This window comes from Cydia pomonella, chromosome 13, assembly GCF_033807575.1.
Source record: "Cydia pomonella isolate Wapato2018A chromosome 13, ilCydPomo1, whole genome shotgun sequence".
In the NCBI taxonomy this organism is placed as follows: Eukaryota; Metazoa; Arthropoda; class Insecta; order Lepidoptera; family Tortricidae; genus Cydia; species Cydia pomonella.
The window spans coordinates 1,779,899-1,799,727 of NC_084715.1; the positions used below are offsets into that span (position 1 = coordinate 1,779,899).

Sequence of the window (19,829 nt, forward strand, 5' to 3'; positions counted from 1 at the left end):
CTCTCTGAGCGTTGAAGCTTAAGCTGATTAAATTATCAATTTCATTGTGCGGCGCGGACACAAAAGCGAAATTTAATGCAAGAACCTGTGGACTGTGAGTGCTAGATGAGATTGGCTATCAAGTCACCAATTTAATTTATGATAAAATTGGCCATTTGGCATCTGGTCTGGCCTCAATAATAGAAAGGAACGAGTAATCTATTTCGCGGGCGAGAAACTGTCGCGGCGCATCTGTGCTAAGCCATTAAATTATTGATTCTTATAAATACTAGGAACTAGCTAACTATATATCTATCAAATAAGAATATAAAGACATTTTTGAAATTTATTTTATTTATTGAGCATATCACACTTTGCTGGGGCTAAGAGCACGGCCATGGCCTTCTTTGGCAGTTAACTCTTAACTAATTACCTTGTTGGGGTGAAAATATATATTTCTCGCTCTCACTTATAGTTGCGTCCATAACGGCCGTACGGCGGACCACGTTACACACGATTTGCACACGATCGAACGTGCGCCGGACCGCGCCAAGGTCGCGGTCTGGTGCGGTCGTCTGTAGATGCTATTAGAGTCCATCTAAGCTAACTTTACACCGATTCGAACGGAACTAAACAAAGTTAAGGCAGTGTCATTATAAACGTCATTCTTAATAGAAGTTTAAAAGTATTATGACATTGCCACACTTAGTCATTGCAAATGCCATACAGAATGACCTTGGTTCGACCAATTTGGCTTAAAATCAGATTGACGGAGAGCTAGCCTAGAAAAATGGTGTACGGTTTTGACTTTTAATGAACAGCTGCCAGACGATGATCTAGTAATATAATAATTCAGCCTATATATGTCCCACTGCTGGGCACCGGCCTCTCATGTTCGAGAGGGCTTGGGCTATAGTCCCCACGCTGACCCATATGCGGGCTGGGGACTTCGCATACACCTTTGAATCTCTTATTATTATTATTGGAGTTTGTGGGACTTTGAGTGCCACGTCGACCAGGCAGTGATCTATTGTGACAGCCCTTTAAAGTTCATTACTAATGCCCGTTGAATCCAGGAAATTCTCATTGGTGTTGGATCTAGTAATAAGGTAATAATGCAGCAAAATAACAAGATATAAGTTTCATTGTTCTTGAAACCGTTGACCATTTTCTGGGGCCAGCTCTAACACCCATCTGGCGTTAGTTAAGACTTCTTCTTTTCAACTTATTAGAGACCAATTTTTTAGACTTGAGTCCTCTTCAGAGAACTCTTAAATTTTTATCCAAATATTGGGTTAACGCCTATCTTTTACTGTTCTTTAGGTAAAACCTAAAAAAATACTCTTAGCACTAAAATACTTGGAAGATTTCTAAGCGCTAAGTCTCAGAATGCGAGTTGAGTTCTTCAAATATAGATTCAAAATACTCAAGTCGCTACACTACTTTCATCAAGGTCCAAATATAAGCCAGAGGGAATATATTTTGCACCTGATTTTGAACTTTATTTCAAAGTGATTGGGTTCAATTTTGCATTATTTATGCATTATAAAATGTTAAGGCGAGAGTCGTTCATAAACCCAACCATCTTCGCCTTCATGAAGTAGTTTCCCATCCGGAATTTCCCCATCTTCTGGTCTTCTGAACCGTATCCTGTCAGAAAGACGGTTGGACTGAGCTTGCCAAAACTCTACAGCGTTTGGACGTATTATGTATCCTCCCCTGGAACAAAAGTTGTCTTTTAATTATTGTTACAATAATATTTTAATTAGGCCGCCTTTACACCTGTAAGTTTTACTTACGTAAGTAAGGACAAAGCTATTTGTTAGAATGAGATAATGATATTCATCTCTCACTCTATAGTATAGCTGTGTCCCTATTTACGTAAGTAAAACTTACAGGTGTAAAGGCGGAGTAAACTGACGTTTGTGGACGAGTAAATTCTTATACATCTTCTTGATGATAATTTTCTGACAAACAACAAATAAGTGTAGCGCTAATATTGTAGATTTATCAGTAGGTAATCTAGTAATCTGTGTACGATGTTGTTGGTCTCACACTTTATTATTCTTTGTACTTTATTTCTGTGTCTAAAACCCTGTGTTACTGTTTTTTTGTCCCAAATAAAATAAAAAAAGTCTGGTGCCAAATTCGATTGAGCTGATCCCGAATAGCAAGTATTTATTTGAGGACGACTATATGGTCATTTTGCCCATCCTATAATCCGTTTTTTAGCATTAGAAAGAAGGTATGTAAGCGATTTTGACGTGCGTTATTATTGAAAAGCACTTTTGGAAAATAAGTCACGGCAAATATGTAACAATTAGGTATAAACAAAACAGGGATCGTTACCGGTATTCGGACTACCGGTTTTAAATTAGGTATAACCGGTTATAGTTGTATTTCGCTATTTATATCATTAAAGCTTTGATTACCGATATAATCAATAACGGTATTCATGTCTATTAGCAATTTTGCCATTAGACAACAATATCTGTATTTGTCATGTTACCCTTAAAAACCATTACCGGTAATACCTACATGTCAATGTCAATACACTTCTTTATTTATTTCTTCGAATATCGCTTTTCCGTATTGCTAAATTGTCAAAATACTACGTACTTAGTACTTTGGCTAGACTTTTCCTTTTCGAATAAAATGAAGGACAGGATAATAATACACTTCAGCCAGCTATGCAGAATGTTATCGCGTGACATTACAATATTACACCTATTCGTTGTGATTTAGTAGTGTCTGATTGACATCTTACCTTTCAGTCCAATGAATAGCGGTATTGAATAAAGGTATTTAATATTGTAAATAGTATATAATATAGCGGTAAAAACAAAAGCGAAATGAAAACAATACCTCTAATAGGAATATAGGTATTCTTTTTATAGCGGTAATAGTTTAACAATCTTTTTAAAGGTATTAAAAAAACCGGTTTTACAATCCCTGTTTATAAATCATATACGTTGAATACGTTCATTTACATTATTTCAATGAAAAGACATGTCAAAATTGTTTACTTTTTTCTAATGCTAGAAAACTCGAACTATAGCCCAATCGTTCTATGATCGACATAAGGGATTATTACATCTTCCTTTTTGACGGACACTTTCTGCTATCTTGTTGCTAAGACCATATACCGTTTTCTGTCCCTTTCAGCAATGTATGCGGCAACCGGATAGATGTAATAACCCCTATAATTAGCGAACCATTTACCAATTCCATTGCCAGAGAAGCAGTGGCTGGGCAAGACCAAAACTTAATGTGGGCAAGGAACATTTGATGAGGCCCTCTGGTGGCGCAAGAAATAACGAACATTTTTACGTTGTGTCCGTGTTTAATACTTGTTTAAGGCGCGAGGCCCCCCTCGCCCACGCCTATCGCCGCCTCTGCAGACAAGTATACCAGTAGGGAGTTCTGTTTTCTGTATAAGAACTGTGTTTGTCTAGTTTACCTACCAGTAACTTGGTTTCGGCACCTCCTTCTCAGCCAGGAACTTATTTCTCAACTCACTCTGTCGCTCGCCTAATAAGGTTTTCGATTCAATCGGAATACTCTGCGAACTAGCCCAGACTGCTGCTTGAGCGTCAACTGGACGAGACTTGAATGCTACTGTAGATTCTTCTTCGGGTAATTTCTCTACTTGTCCTTCGATTCTGATGGATCGGTCGCAGGCAGCCCAGTAGAATGTGGCTGCTACGTTGGGGTTTTTATCCTGAAATGTAAATATAATATATTGCAGCATTAAAAAAAAGGAAACGGATGCCCACATCGTAAATAAAGGTAGCAACAAACAGGCAGTCTCAGTGATCTCTTCCCGACAACCATAAGGTACACGACATGACACAAGAAATCAAAAGGTAGGTCACGATTGTCACGAATAAGTTTTACCGTGTTTAGTCTAAAAACGATGTCAGATATCACGATGTCTACGGAAAAGGTAGACACATACCTGTGTCGCTTAACTTCAAACTGGGATGAATCCATTCTACCTTCGTAGGAAATATCTAAAGCCTGACCAGTAATATATGATCACGCACCATATTGCGGAATTTCATTGGAACTAAATTTTTCATATTAAACTGAACTGCCATCCTATACATGAGAATAACAGAGCCCTCTTGACAATGATCATATATTTCTGGTCGGACTTTACCCCATTATCTTTTCTTAATACCAAAATCGCAAAATCTGACACGTATACCGAATACCGGTATACCGAACGGGCTTAAAACGTCGCCGTTTGGACATATTATTATACTTATGTGTTGTCAGCATTATTTTGATTGTTTTTGCAACTAGCTGCGATACACTGTTTACTTGTTTTAGACATATTTTTTGAGACTTTAAGGTACCAATTTTGGTGCAGTGATTTACCCCTTATGTGGCCAAATATGTTAGCGGGATACTTCCATTCTAAGAGTGAACGAATTTAAAAGACAATTACTGAATTTACTGGACTTATAAAAGGAATAACAGTAGCATACCATTTCTTTCGACTTTCTACTAGTAAAGTCGGTAAAAAACTTGAAACCATCTTTATTGAAGCTAGTGCATATGACGTATCTAGCAGATGGAAATCCTTCCCTGTAAAAAAAAGAAACAAAGAATTCAATTTTCACCACACCAGCCCGTTAAAAAGATCTCTTTATTCTTTAGAAACTAATGAGAAATTTGGATTTTAACTACAAAAGGGGCAAAGTAATTTCATGCTAATTTTGAGCTATTTCCTCATGTCGACTTGAAAAATTGACTTTTAACTAGTGATTTTGATCGAAAAGTATTTAATAACATTCATTAATATTTGTAATGTTTTATAGGTAGTTAGAATTTCCCTTATTGGTTTGGTGATAAATTTGTGTTTCACTAGGTAGGTATATGCATAAGTAACCAAAATTTGTTATAAGTTAAGGATATTGTCTATGCATCCAAGCATGTATTAAATCTGTGATTACCTAGTACCCACAGTAAGTACAAGGTTTGCTTAGTTTGGGATTAGCAAGGCTCGGAAACCGGTTAAAATTCCAAACCGTTATCATTGCTTATCATGTACTTGGCGCAAAACCTTTTAATTTCGATTTCGTTCATAAAACTGTTATTTTTTAACTGGTTTTTAGGAGAACATTTCCATAAAGTTCTTGTCAGATTAACCGGTTCAGAACATAAAAACCGGTTTCTTCCTATGCGGGTGTCAGTGTTTACGCGGCACACCACCAGACCTGACGGCCGTCTCGTCGCTCGTCGAATAAACTGGTTTATTTAGGTTACAATTAAGTTTTTAAACTTCGCGTTCTTGTGAAAGTTCGGAGTAAAACCAAAATAAACCAGTATTTACTGCTATTTTTAAAACCGGTTCCAAGCCTTGGGGATTAGGTTGATCTTAGTAAGAATGTCCCCAAAATATGAATTTATTATTTATTTAATTATTATACTAACTGTGACACTGTGGCAAGACACATGGCACCGGGGAAAAGGACATCTTTAGCAGCACAAACTTCATCATACCAAGCCTTAAATTGCCCGATCGGCTCTTTGGATACTAAGTCCTTTTCCAAAAAAGCATCATCCTTATTCTTGCATTGTTTTCTCAGACCTAAACATAATTATTTCATATTAGTTGTTTGGCAAATGCCTTTTAGCATCCCACATGTCAGATTTAGTCACCTAAAGGCTTCTCTCCATAGCTCTCTGGCTGGCATTAGATATTCTGGCTGGCAGAGAGCTATGGGGATGAGCATGCTCAATGTAAAATTGCAGGATATAAACCGCAGCTCTGACATAAGATCCCGAACTAAAATAACGGACATCCTTACCCACATAAACATGCAAAAATGGAGGTGGGAAGGTCACACTATGAGATGCAAGATAGAAAATTAGAGTGAAAGAATTCTCATGTGGCACCCTACAGATGGGTCAAGATCGCAAGGCCCTCAATTAACATAATGGGAAGACGAAATAATACGCACAGTGTGATTACTCTGGACAAGGCTGGCAAGAGTGAGGAAATATTGGAAGGAGTTGGAGGAAGCCTTTGCCGCCAAGCACACTGAACTTAAGAGATTTCATATAAATATTAACATCTAATTTACTGTAATAGATGAAACAACAAACATGTTCAGAATAAAGGGCTACACTAAATAAGTAAAGGCTTCTCCAGACAGTGCAACAAATGGCATGCAATTTTAGATGGAAATGGCTGGCTATGGAGCAATAAATTTATTTGATTGATCAATTGCCGCAATGTATTGCAAATAACATGCAATTATTGGTGATGCTTGGAGAGGCAGGATATATTTGGAAAAATACTTCCTTATTTAGCTTCTACCAAAATTAATAAAATATGCCAATTTGTTGTCTTGCCAACCTATTAACAATATTGTACAGTGTAACAGAAAGTGAATAGGTTCTCAAATTGCCAGAAACATGCATATGATAAATGTAGTGTTGACAATTATAGTGGTTATATGCTCTTTGGACAAAAGCTTAAAGCTTAAGGGGGCTTCCTGTTCAAGCGCCATCTTGATAGTCATGCCTCGTGATTAAGTCCACATGCTACTTGTAAAGTCCAGCTATTGCTTTACAAGAGCTGATAAAATAACCATACACTGTCTTGTACTAACCGTACAATTTTAGTCTTATTTAAAGCTCTTAATACCTTGATACTGGCGTAATAGTCCCACTGGACCCATAATTTTAAAAGAATGAATAGGCTTCAGAGATGGATTTCCATTACTAGGTACATAAAAAAATTACATATAAGTTTGAAATCAACATCAAATAAAATAATGGAGATGGAGATAGATGGAATTCAGGAATGTTATTACTTGAATGAAGTGTTCTAAGGTATTGCTAAAAATAAGTCCTATTTGATGCAAAGGAATGTGGACTGCACATAGTTTTAAGGAGGTAGTTTGTTGTTTACCTGATATGTCAACTTCCATCTTACTCTGGTACCGATATTGAAGCACTAAACATAAAAATTGTCTCTTAAGTTTCATGTGAAATTTAGAAGTGTGCACATTTCATGAATTTGATGATAACTTTTATAAGGTTATCGTCAAAAGGTTATCAAGGTGTAGTTATGCTAACTAAATTGGTTTATGTTTTGGGAATTTTACATAATATTATAAACTTTACACCAAATGTATACAAAACAAGGCTGTCATTTCACATTTTGATATTTTTCAACCTGTTTAAGATAATGCTAGAAACGTTGATTCTTGTGAGAAACCTACGCATTACGAAAGTTACGCTTAGCAATAGGGCAACACAGCACAGCGCAGCTGTCAAAAGTGTCAAATCGTTCAAAATTACCACGAATGCCGATTCGTGTTGTTGCGACGTATTTATAGTTTCTCTGAAAGTTGTGTTAATTTTGAAATAAACAATTTAATTTTATCAATTTAACAATGGAGTCAGAAGTAGTGAAGGAAAAAATACACACAGAACCTATGCTGAACGACCCCAAATACATAACCTTACTTAGCTTGATTGTGCTTATTTTTACACTTGGTAAGTAGAAGTAGACTATTTACAGTTAATTGACCTCTATAAATTTGCTGAACTACAGTTTTTCATGATTTCTGCTATTTCCAACGTGTAGGATGTAGCTAGTTTCTGTCATTAATGACCGCTATCGATGTTTTATGGCTTTCCTCAATGATTTTGTTTATTCTGACTAAGGAAATAGGTATTTTAAGATTTGTAAAGAAGTAACTTAACCACGTGGTTTAAGTACTAGCTTGCAGTCTAAAATGGATGCCCATGCTTCCAATACTTAGTTATAGTCCTATAGGGGATTTATATTTTATTAATTTTATTATACAATGATAAGATAGTTTATGTAGTTATTGTTATTCTTCATACATATTTGTAAATAGATATGGATTATTATCTTAGTCAATGTTACCATAAACAGGAGCTAAACAATTATTAATATACAAGAGATAAATGTATTAAGTGTGGCAATATAACAAATAAATTGCATGTTATTAACAATAACGTATTGACAAGCTAGACACTGTCTCAGTCTCACAACATGTTTTGATTCAAACATGAATTTAGTGAAATTAGATATTCCTTACAGAGAGTTCCCAATTTCAGGTCTTCTCAAGGTCTGCTCTTACTACCCCTAAAGTAAAAGGGTAGTAAGGGTACTTCACTAAGAAAAAAGAAGTTAATGTATTATTTTAAGTTTTTTTTTTTTTTCAAATTAGATGACCTGTTTAAGATCTACACACAAAAATAGCGGTTAAACTCATAATGTGATGGAGGTAAAATTCAATCTGAAACCAGTGTGATTGTTACATTATTTTAAATATATTTCAGTATTCTGGTGGTTATTCTCCCGCCGCCGCCACCAGAGGCGCTCAGTGCTACTCACAGGGCTCTCGGACTCCGGCAAGACCCTGCTGTTTGTCCGAATGGCATACTCACAGTACCGTCAGACTTTTACATCTATGAAGGAGAATGTGGAAGACTATGCTGTTGGTAGTGTAAGTATACATTAATTACCTCGTAGAGCGCAGGCCAGGAATAGTTTTCCATGACTAATAGCATCCTGGGCGAAAACTCGTAAAGTGGTTAAGGGCGATGAGTAATGAACCCTCGTGAGCATCTACTGTCGCTCCTTTAGAGGACTGAGGAACTGCAGCCATCCAAACACTTAAAAAAATAGTCATTGCCTACCAATTGAAACTTTGTCAGATGATCTGTCTTCATGATCTTTGTCTGGGATGCGAGAAACAATTTAGATTAATTATTTGTTTTAATATTTTTTGTAATGTTTTCAGAAAACCCTTAAGCTAGTGGACTTGCCTGGGCAAGAGAGGCTGCGGAATAAGTTCTTTGACCAGTACAAGAGCAGCGCCAAGGGCATTGTCTATGTCGTTGACTCTGAGACGGTGCAGAAGGAAATCAGAGATGTTGCCGAGTGAGTGTTTCTTTAAAACTTACTTACTCCGTTGGCTCAGCAACCCAAAATGAGACTTGGCCTCCGACACAAGACAGCGCCACTTTTCTCGGTCCTGTGCGACCTCTCGCCAAAAACATATTTTAAAATATATTTTATAATTAATTCATCATAAATAACATTCTGGAATTTATACAGGTATTAAAATAGGTATCTCATAAGTAAGCGTGCTCCACCATCACTTACCGTGTGTGATCGTGGTCAAACGCCTGCCTATCCTCCATAAAAAAAAAAAAGGTTGTTTATTTAGTCACGTGCAATAATTTACGGGGTGAATATATAGGTCATACTGAGCAACTTTCACTATGGGACCAACCCCGAAATTACGAAAAACAAATTGGCTGTCTGACCTTGACATTTTCTATGGGAGATTAAATTTAGTAACTAATATTTATGAAAGCAAAAGAAAAAAAGCGGCCAAGTGCGAGTCGGACTCGCCCATGAAGGGGTCCGTACCATTTATGACGTATTAAAAAAACTCTTACTTGATCTCGTTCAAACCAATTTTCGGTGGAAGTTTGCGTGGTAATGTACATCATATATTATATTTGGGTTTATCATTCTTTTATTTTAGAAGTTACAGGGGAGGGGGGGGACACATTTTACCACTTTGGAAGTGTCTCTCGCGCAAACTATTCAGTTTCGAAAAAAAAGATATTACAAACCCTTATATCATTTTCGAAGACCTATCCATAGATACCCCACAGGTATGGGTTTGATGAAAAAAAATTTTTCAGTTTCAGTTCTAAGTATGGGGAACCCCCAAAATTTCTTTTTTGGATTTTTGTGTGAAAATCTTAATGCGGTTCACAGAATACATCTACTTACCAAGTTTCAACAGTATAGTTCTTATAGTTTCGGAAAAAAGTAGCTGTGACATACGGACGGACAGACGGCTCAGTTTTTTGCCATTAGCCAGGTCCACACAGAACGAGCATACGCGCGAGGCAATTGCCTCACGCACAAACCGACCGGTGTAGACATGCCTCGGCCGAGGCGGCGCGCTCGGGCGAGGAAAACGCATGCGCCGCCTCGGCCGAGGCACGTCTACACTGGCCGGTTTGTGCGTGAGGAAAATGCCTCGCGCGTATGCTCGCTCTGTGTGGACCCGGCTATTTGGCTGCGGAACCCTAAAAATATCATTATTAGGCGGCGCGCGCGTTTTCCTCGGCCGAGGCACGTCTACACTGAGCAGTTTGTGTGCGAGGAAGTGTGTGAACCCGCCTATTGCTACATATTTGCTGTCCCTTATTTATCAAAAGTGTTTTTCAATCAAAAGACACATCAAGATTGCTTACCTTTTCTAATGCTAAAAGAAACGGAGTATATTTATTTATTTTAAACTTTATTGCACTAAAAAAAAAGAGTACAACAGGCGGACTTAATGCCAATAGGCATTCTCTACCAGTGAACCATAACCATACAACCAACCATAACATGCTTATTGTTCTTTTTCTTCAGGTATTTGTACACCATCCTCTCCGATCCCACAGTGCAGAGCAACTCGCCTCCGGTGCTCATTCTGTGCAACAAGCAGGACTTGCCTCTGGCCAAGGGCAGCCAAGTTATAAAGGGCTTGTTGGAGAAGGAACTGTAAGTAAGATTGTATATCATATCGGTATTAAACAAAAATAATGAGCCGTAGGCCAGTGGCAAGACTCGGGACGAGTGAAGAATGACATTTCCGCACGTGTATCGAACGAGGTTTTTTAATACAGTTGCGAAAAAATAAGATAAACGATAAGTAATATAGTAATATCGAATGTTATAAGAACAATATCGAATGTTGCCTTTGGATACTGCTAGTGTTATTTGGCTGCTGTTTTCTGTAAGGTGGAGGTACTTCCCCAGTTGGGCTCTGCTCTAGATCTGGAATGACATCCGCTGCTGTGCCCTACCACACAAAGCGAGATGACATTCACAATGCCTATACTTCTCTTTCGGACGTAGTTTAAGGACGTACCCGGAACCTCATACTATTAATTGTCACTGTAACAAGGTACGAAATGTGTACATGTATACATGTGTATACACCGTGTTTTTTTAATTTGCGTTAATTTCAAGGGTGCATTCCTGAGCTTAAATTAAGTAACTTTCTCAAAGACGCCGGTATTCTAGTTAACTCCATTTCGGAGATAATCAATATTTTATTTTTATCTTATAAAGCCCTTACGAGTGTGTACACTTACCTTAGGGCCCGTTCACATATTGATTAGTGTTTAGTACGGGTTAATACATTTGCTACTAAACTTAAGTACTATCTCCGACGATCGATGTTCGAAATGACATTGACATGTCACAGTTTTCAATTGTTTGATTGAGATAAATGTAATGCCCGTGCAACAACGACGCTATATGCAACATTTAATTAGGTACTTTATATTTAAAAAATAATAATAATAATAATTCAGCCTATATACGTCCCACTGCTGGGCACAGGCCTCCTCTCATGCGCGAGAGGGCTCGGGCTATAGTCCCCACGCTAGCCCAATGCGGATTGGGGACTTCACATACACCTTTGAGTTTCTTCGCAGATGTATGCAGGTTTCCTCACGATGTTTTCCTTCACCGAAATGCTTGTGGTAAATATCAAATGACATTTCGTACATAAGTTCCGAAAAACTCATTGGTACGAGCCAGGATTTGAACCCGCGACCTCCGGATTGAAAGTCGAACGTCATATCCACTTGGCCACCACCGCTTCTAAAAAAAAAAAAAATTTTTTTTTTTTTAATAACTGTCACGTAGTTTCCTTAAACGTACTTACCAATACCCCGAAGTTAACGGAATTCAATAAAAATGCGGTGTATAAATATATTATCTACAGCAACCTAGTCCGGGTCACCAAATCCAACCAGCTGCAGTCCGTGGCGCCGGCCGCGCCGCGCGCCGGGCTGGGCGCGGCGGGGAAACCGTTCGAATTCTCACAACTCAGCAGCAAAGTTGAGGTACACACTTGCTATTAACTTAACACTAGACCCTACTCATAGTGTTGTGTTCCTGCCGGTGAGTAAGGTTGCCGGAGCTCAACGAGGGTGTGGAGTGTTAGGGTCGGCAACGCGCATGAAATTCCTTTTGAAGAGACTGGCAAGAATTAGCACAAAATCGGGACGAGTAGAAAAAGAGGGCGGAACCTTTGGATGTTTATTTAGTCACCTGCAATAATATCCGGGCTGAATATATCGGTCAAACTGAGCAACTTTTGCTATGGGACCAACCCCAAAATCGCAAAAAAAAAATACTCTCCCATAGAAAATGTCAAGGTCAGGCAGCGAAAATGTATAAAACAGTCAATTTTTTTCACGATTTCATAGTTGGTCCCATTTTTGTTTATTAATATGTATTTTTTTATGTCATGGTTGTTTTCTGTGTTTAAGTGTTTGTCTATTATATACAGTGTGTAAATCTAATATGGGCAAATTTCTTAACGGTGGTTTGTATAGAGCATAAAAAATGTAATTAGATAATTTTTAGTTCGAATTGCAATTAAAATTTAATCCATACAAAATAATTCGGCCCGCAATGTAACGCAAACACACTCGCGTTAAACACTCGTTGACAGTTACTTCCAAAAGCTCATATTGCGTATGTAATGTCATTATTGTCATTAACTGTCATGAGTGGGTAAATAATAACCAAGTATGATTCAAAAATAAAGTTAGATACAAATACAAATAATTTATTCATAACACCAAGTTACATGTCAGGCTTAGGTCTAGGAAATACATTAGGTTTATTGCATAATGTACAATAGGTACAGGTACATAAGTATATAACACATAACAATCAAAATTAATACAAACAAACTCATTGAGTAGGAAGTTCGTAGAACTCATCTAATGAATAAAACGCGTGGTCAAGGAGCCATTTACGTAGTTTTAACCTAAAGGCCACTATGGAAGTTGCATCCATTTTAATTGCGTCCGGCAGTCTGTTATACACAGACGGGCCCATGACATACACCGACCTCTCCGACTTGCGTAGATCGTGTTTAGGTGTGACGAGCAGAATGGCGAGCTTATTGCTGCGCATGGCGCGGTACGGGTTCACACCTCGCTGCCGAAATGCATCCAAGTTCTTGTGTGTGAAGAGAGCTACTTGGTAGATGAGTTCGCAGGGAAGGGGCATAATATTTAGTTCCTTAAATAGCTCTTTGCACGGGGCATCGTCGGATGCGCCGACAATGGCACGTACCGCCTTCTTCTGCATTCTGAAGGCTCGCCCGGCGTCTGCAGCCCGCGCCCACAGCTCGACGCCGTAGGTGAGGAGGCTGTGAACAGTCGCAAAATAACAAGATATTACTGCGCTGCGAGACGCCGTGCTAGCCAGTCGACGGAGCGCGAAGTGTGTACGACCTAGCTTGGAGCAGAGCTCGTCGATGTGGTAGCCCCACGTGAGGGCACTATCGATATGAAAGCCCAGCAGCTTCGTCGTTTGGACAATCTGCAGGGGGGTATGATCGTCGACGGTGACAAGGTAGGGTGGTGGTGATGCGCCATTTAGCTGAAATACTATAAACATAGTTTTTTCCCTGTTTAGAGCTAAGCTATTTATATACACGTAAAAAACCAGAGACTTTTAATACCTACCTATTAAAAGCACAGTTTAGTTTCGCCGGTTTCGCCGCAGATACCTTTTCTCCACGTGTCTTCCTTGTATTTCATAACAGGTTTCGCAACGTCGTTTGACTAACTCCATGACGTGGCGAAGATTGATGGTATCTCTGAGTCTCTGAAAAACTTCAGTTATCTTGTTTCTCAGTTCTTCTACCTCCTTCCTCTACTACTCTCAGGGTCAAGTGCAAAATGGAGGATTCGGTCTTGTAATGGAACTGGTACTTCATCGCGAATAGCTGCTCCCTCCACCCTTCCAGTCACGGGAAAAACTTCGCGAACTCGCTGTATCGCGTTTACAACCACTTGAGCGTTTCTTGGTACAATTAGGTCAGGGAATCGCTCTCTGTACACGCTGTGCTAACGCTCGATTACCTTTTTGTAATGCTCCGTAAATTAAAATCATTTCCATTAATTCGGGAGCAGTAAAAGTTGTTAAACGAGGCATTTTTATAACTTACGATTACATATATATATTTTTTTTTTAATTAATGGCTATCGCCACGAAGGCATTTGCCAGCATCACGTCAATATAGTTCCCCATAAAACGGGATTACGAATTTAGCACGAAAGTGTTGGTCAGATTAAGGAGCAGGGAATAGTTGTAATTTTAAATTGTTAATTTTGATAAAATTTGAAAGGATTACTTCTGTATTGAATGACTGACATTGTCAAATCAAAGTTGAAATAAAATAAAAACCATTTAACTTTACCAAAGAGTTTGTCACGTTTTGAAACAATGTACCAAACTTTGTGGTGTTTAGACTGTTTAGTTCATTCTCGAAATAAATTTTGGTAATAATACAATTATCAGGCGGGTTTATTTCCCATCATCTGGTATAACAGAATCAGACAAATGAAATACTAAATGATATCATAATAATTATCTTTCTAGTATTAGGTACTGATATGAAATGCATTTTCAGAAAAGGTGCTATCAAAGTACGCCTATGCTCAGTATTAGGAAACATCACGTCAAGTACTGTTATCGTGCCTGATTAAAATGACATTAAAAAAAATGAAAATGAAAGCATTTATTTCGGACAAAAACATCCATATTATGTTAGTAATGACTTACGGCTAAGTGTGTTAGTAGAAAGTATAATTACAATTTGGAATGGCATGCAGAGACATCCAGTGAATAAGGATAGGGCTGTCCATCCTCTCAGCAATCACCTTCTGGAGAGTGTTGGTACTGCCCCGAACACGCTCGCTCAGGGACGCCCCCCGCTTCCGCATCACGGCTTGGAAACCGTCGGTTCTCCGCGCGGCGAACATCCCCGACGCGCTGCAGTGCCAGGGCAGCCCCAACAACCCCCTGAAGGCGTTATTGTACTGGACGCGCAGAGCACTGTAGGCTTTTTTAGTGTAGTCACTCCACAGGTTGCACGTGTATAGGGTTTGACAATACGTTTTAAACAAGGTAATTTTCACCTCCTTAGAACAGCGTGCAAACCTGCGAGAGAGCATGTTACACCTTACCGACAGTGCTCTGCGCTCCCTTTCTATGTCAGCATCGTCTTACGAGTGTCAGTAACCCAGTGACCCAAGTATTTAAATCTAGTTACTGTTTGAAGAGGAGAACCACTGAGCATTATTGGCGGAATGGGATATGTTTTAGTGCCAGACTTGAACAGTAATACCTCACTCTTTTGCACATTATATTTTAGTCCATGGGCCACCGCATATCTGTCACATATATCAAGCAGAATCCTAAGTCCACTGATTGAGGGGCTCAGCAGTACCATGTCGTCTGCGTAGCTTATGTTGATTAAGTAGATGAAGTCAGTTCTTTGTTGATAAAAATGATAAATAAATAACATTTCATATCTTTAACATGCCTAGTAGCAGTCTGTCTACGAAAATAACCATAAAACATTAAACGCAGTGTAATACTAACATTTGATTGTTCCTGCAGATATTAGGTGAGTTTGTAAATGCGCAGTATCGATATTCTGGTAACGCAACCATGTTTACAGTACATTGCTGTTGATAAAATTTTCAAAAATTAATTATGGGTTCACAGTTATGTGTAACTTAAAAAAAAAAAAACATCTTTATTAATGATTATACTAATGAGTTCTATGTCTGGTTTAATTTATCGTCCGTATTAGATTTACACACTGTATATCGTTGTCTGAGTACCCACAACACAATCCTTCTTGAGCGTGCTGAAATACTTAGTCAATTTGTGTAATAATGTCCTATTATATTTATTTATATAAATCGCAGGTGGTGGAAGGCTCAGCCAATGCAGACGACGACGATGCGCCCGCGCAGCTGAGCGCGCTGCAAGAATGGATCTCCAAACTTTAGGTTATTACCTATTTGTATACTGATTATTTAATTAATGACATTATCCCGAGTAACACGAAGCGTTCACGATTTGTAACACTATTGATTGGGCAAATATATCAGCATGTTTGTCTCCCTTACTTTTTTGGACACGTTTTGACGATATTTTGATGACATTTTTTTTTTAATTTATTTCGAAAACAAACAGCCTTTTACAAATATATCTTAAGTAAATGAACTAAAAATAGGCCTAAAGTTTCCTACATTACTAAGAAAACTATTACATAGAAATGTAAATTACGCAATTATAAATTACCGGTTTAGTTGTGTACTACATGCAAGTAAGGTAAGAAAACATACAAAACTATGAAAATTATGACAGGAACCAAATTGATCAATTTCTAGAAAACAAAATTTGAATTTGAACACGGACAAACTATGAACAAAAATATCTATATCGTTAGAGATTCGTTAGTCAATTTGTGTAATAATGTCCTATAAAAAAAGAAAAGAAAGAAAGAAGATTATACAAATAACAAGTGCGCCTAAAGAAAGAGTTTTAGCATACTATGTGTATTTTTGTTTGGTTTCTTTCTTTTTACACCCAAACCACCAGAAATATTAAAAAATAATATTCAAAAATGTAATATATGTATGTATGTTGTATGTATATGTAAGTAGGCCTCGGTGGTAGGAGGGGGGAGGGGGGGGGGTTTAGCATTAGAAAAAATGTAAACAATCTTGACATGTCTTTTTATTAAAAAAACGCTTTTTAAAAGTCAGTAACTGGGTTAATTTGGAGATATAAAAGGTCCTCAATGTCAAAGAAATACTAATAAGGTTTGGAGGTCTAAAGGCACTCCAAGCGCAAAAACGTGTCCAAAAATATTAGGCGTCCGAAACTCCTGTGATATTGACCCTATTATAACGATACCTAAATACGTCATTTTCAATTAAAAGGTACCACACTCCCGCTTTCCATAAGGAAGAAATTTGCTTGTGTCTTTACAGGCAAATTTCGTCGACAAAGTGGTACCTTTTGACTGAAAATGACACATACTCGGGATGGCGTACTTTTATGAATTTGTTATTTTAAATGAACTACGCTATTGGATGTGTGTTCGACAATGGCGCCCGCTTCGCGGCTATGCGACACATAAGTAATTTTACAGCTAACATATGTGTTTTCATAAAACTCTTCGAAGCGTAATAATTTTCATAAATTGATGTCAAGTTTAAAATGTACCCTATAAGTACCGTCATTACTGTCATGCACATAGCCGATAGGAATGGCTTTTTTCCTCGCAAAGAGAGCGGGCGTGAACTACAGTTCCCTTGTTTTTTGTACGATGTGTCAAAAACAAGTTTAAGTTTCCAATTTAGGTCACTAGATGGCAGACTCCAACACGCACGGTGGCTATCAGAGATTCATATTGTGAGAGATGTTTAGGTTAAAACAAATTCGTAATTTGACAGCTGATTAAATCGGGCTGTACAGTCAGCCAAGAAAGTGGTTTACCACTGTACTCTGTATTGTCGAGTTCACAAAGACCTTTACAAGCCAATATCCCAAAAACATATTTACACGCCTCTAACGATGGTATTCCCCTGTCCAATTTTATGGTCTAATGTGTATTTGCATCTCACATTTTCCTTAATAAGAGAGTGAGACGCAATGCACATTGGACAAAGAAATTGGACAGGTGGAATACCATCCTAAGACATTGACTGAACTCGATTCTCAGTACATTATGCGGTAACTGAAATTTTCAAATGTTGACGTTTGACAATAGGGTTCACCGGTCTAAGTATTTTACAGATGGCGCCACATTTACCTGTCAATCCTATGGATAGCGTTTTCTCTCGGCATGCCTAAAACGTTTTATGACTTAGTCGTGTTTTTACTATACTTCAATCTCCAGTGGCATTAAGACTATCTAGTTTGCGGACTATTTCGCTTTTTGTCTATATAGTGGACTGCCTGTTACGATGAAGAACTCAAAGTGACATTTTCACGTTTTGCCTAAAATGGGTATTTGAATAGCGTAATGTATAATTATTTTACTGAATACATCGCGTTTTGCCTAAACTTTAAAGATACGAAGCTTATTTTCCTAATAGGTTTTCTAACCATTCGCATAACTTGGATCACTTTTCTTATTTTAATTAATAAATCAATATCGTACAATAAAATATGTTTGATGTCGGATCTGGCACTGTTTTGGTCGCAGTTCACCTAACACGCTCCTCGCTTCGCTCGTTGTCGCAGCTATCTAAGCTCGATCATATCATAGTCCAAATGCGTTTGAGACCTAAAGCTATATAGCCCAGACAGTTTTAGTCCTAACGGTTTTTAGTCTACATTCTGATAGGTAGACTACATGCGCTTAAGACCTAAAGCGATATAGGCCAAACAGTTTTAGACCTAATATGGATCGGTTCAACAGAGATGAAGGCATAATGATAATTAAAATTGGTGTTTAAGAATATAAGCGACGTAGGCTATGTATAAGTTAATGTTAATGTTAGCTTGAATTACATAATACAATGACCTGTGATCAATAACAGTATGTGATAACCACTCTGAAGTTTAAGTTTTAACATACCAAGGTTTCAATATACATACGTATGCAAAAGCGGCTATAGTTATTAATATTTACAATACTAGTTGATGGAGGGTAGATTTAGTTTTTTCTTTTTCTGCCAACAAACTGTACTGCAGTTTGGCAGATTAGTAGTTTAAGGCTTTTTGTAATCTTCTTTTGATTCAAATAAATTAAAAAAAAAAAAAGTAAAAAACGTTTTAGGCACGTGGAGAACATAGGGTTGCCACAACGTGTGGTGCCCTACAGCGCCATCTTCAGCTGTCAAACTCGGGGACACGATTTTTGTCACTCTTTACAGCTCTTATACAATCAATGAATCTATGCTTAAGTAAGGACGCTAAAAACGAAGAATTTCGTTCATTCACCCATCATTTCTTATTTCTATCGCACGCGCATGATCGTATTGCTGTTCCGCTCGCACGCTAGTGTTGACCACCGGCACCATGAGCGGGACAGCAATATAACGCGCGATAGAGATAGGAAATGGCGCGTCAATATACTGATATTAAATATCGTCACGGACAAATTGCCAAAAATATGTATAAAGGACCTTATAGTCCATATAAGTAAATATTCTTTATTGCGCACCATATAGTTAAAAAATAAACAGGAAATTAAAAACACTTAAATGTTAGGTAACAACAGGCGGTCTTATCGCGATCTCTTCCAGACAACCTTTGGGTAGCAGGAAGCTATGAACTTACAACATTGAACGGGTAGTGCCTACGTACATATATTTTTGGCATTTTATCCGTGTTTATATTAATACCCATCATCTATCATTATGCTGAGTTGGGTCCATTTCGTGATGCACACTTGATTTATTCTTTTCTTGCTTTAAAGTTTGTACATGTTCGTACATGTTTTGTGATCGTCACGAATAAATATCTTTTATCTTTTCGTACTTAGCTTAATTTATAATATGAAGAGCGCTAAGACAATAGTGAAAGTGTACAATTTGAAGTATTTTTGTATTTTGGGGATTTTATTGTGAAAATTGTATGTATGGTTGAATGTAAGTGTTGTCGGCTATTAATGCATTTATTCGGAACATATTGTCGAGCAAAATTTTAAATAAAGCTTGCTTAAATATTTTTGTGTTTTCATGGATTCTGCTTAATTTAACCATGTGTTTATGTGAATGTCATCTCGCCTTGTGTGGTATGGCACAGCACAGCAGATGTCATTCCAGATCTAGAGCAGAGGCCAACTGGGGAAGTACCTCCACCTTACAGAAAATCGCAGCCAAATAACACTAGACCCTACTCATAGTGTTGTGTTCCTGCCGGTGAGTAAGTTTGCCAGAGCTCAACGAGGGGGGTGGGGTTAGGGTCGGCAACGCGCATGTAACTCCTCTGG

General features: G+C 38.0%; 2 protein-coding genes across 2 annotated transcripts; one reads left to right on the forward strand and one right to left on the reverse strand.

The window, feature by feature from the left end:
- Positions 1-315: 315 nt before the first annotated feature.
- On the reverse strand, positions 316-7,133 carry LOC133523961 (pyridoxine/pyridoxamine 5'-phosphate oxidase-like). Its single transcript, XM_061859693.1, has 5 exons — positions 6,908-7,133; positions 5,422-5,578; positions 4,473-4,572; positions 3,444-3,700; positions 316-1,698 (listed from the first exon to the last, which is right to left on the reverse strand). The coding sequence occupies exons 1-5, from the start codon at positions 6,981-6,983 to the stop codon at positions 1,533-1,535; spliced, it is 756 nt and encodes a 251-aa protein (XP_061715677.1). The 5' UTR covers positions 6,984-7,133; the 3' UTR covers positions 316-1,532.
- Positions 7,134-7,260: 127 nt separating this feature from the next.
- On the forward strand, positions 7,261-19,562 carry LOC133523962 (signal recognition particle receptor subunit beta). Its single transcript, XM_061859694.1, has 6 exons — positions 7,261-7,497; positions 8,314-8,480; positions 8,778-8,917; positions 10,418-10,549; positions 11,784-11,904; positions 15,802-19,562. The coding sequence occupies exons 1-6, from the start codon at positions 7,395-7,397 to the stop codon at positions 15,883-15,885; spliced, it is 747 nt and encodes a 248-aa protein (XP_061715678.1). The 5' UTR covers positions 7,261-7,394; the 3' UTR covers positions 15,886-19,562.
- The last annotated feature ends 267 nt before the right edge of the window (positions 19,563-19,829 follow it).

Excerpts from the sequence above, each read along its gene's own strand:
- LOC133523962 (XM_061859694.1), top strand. The coding sequence starts at position 7,395 with ATGGAGTCAGAAGTAGTGAAGGAAAAAATACACACAGAACCTATGCTG. Across the intron at positions 8,481-8,777 it reads AAGACTATGCTGTTGGTAGT|AAAACCCTTAAGCTAGTGGA; the intron begins GTAAGTATACAT and ends TAATGTTTTCAG. Across the intron at positions 10,550-11,783 it reads GGCTTGTTGGAGAAGGAACT|CAACCTAGTCCGGGTCACCA; the intron begins GTAAGTAAGATT and ends TATTATCTACAG.
- LOC133523961 (XM_061859693.1), bottom strand. The coding sequence starts at position 6,983 with ATGAAACTTAAGAGACAATTTTTATGTTTAGTGCTTCAATATCGGTAC. Across the intron at positions 5,579-6,907 it reads GATGGAAGTTGACATATCAG|GTCTGAGAAAACAATGCAAG; the intron begins GTAAACAACAAA and ends AATTATGTTTAG. Across the intron at positions 4,573-5,421 it reads TGTCTTGCCACAGTGTCACA|GGAAGGATTTCCATCTGCTA; the intron begins GTTAGTATAATA and ends TTTTTTTTACAG.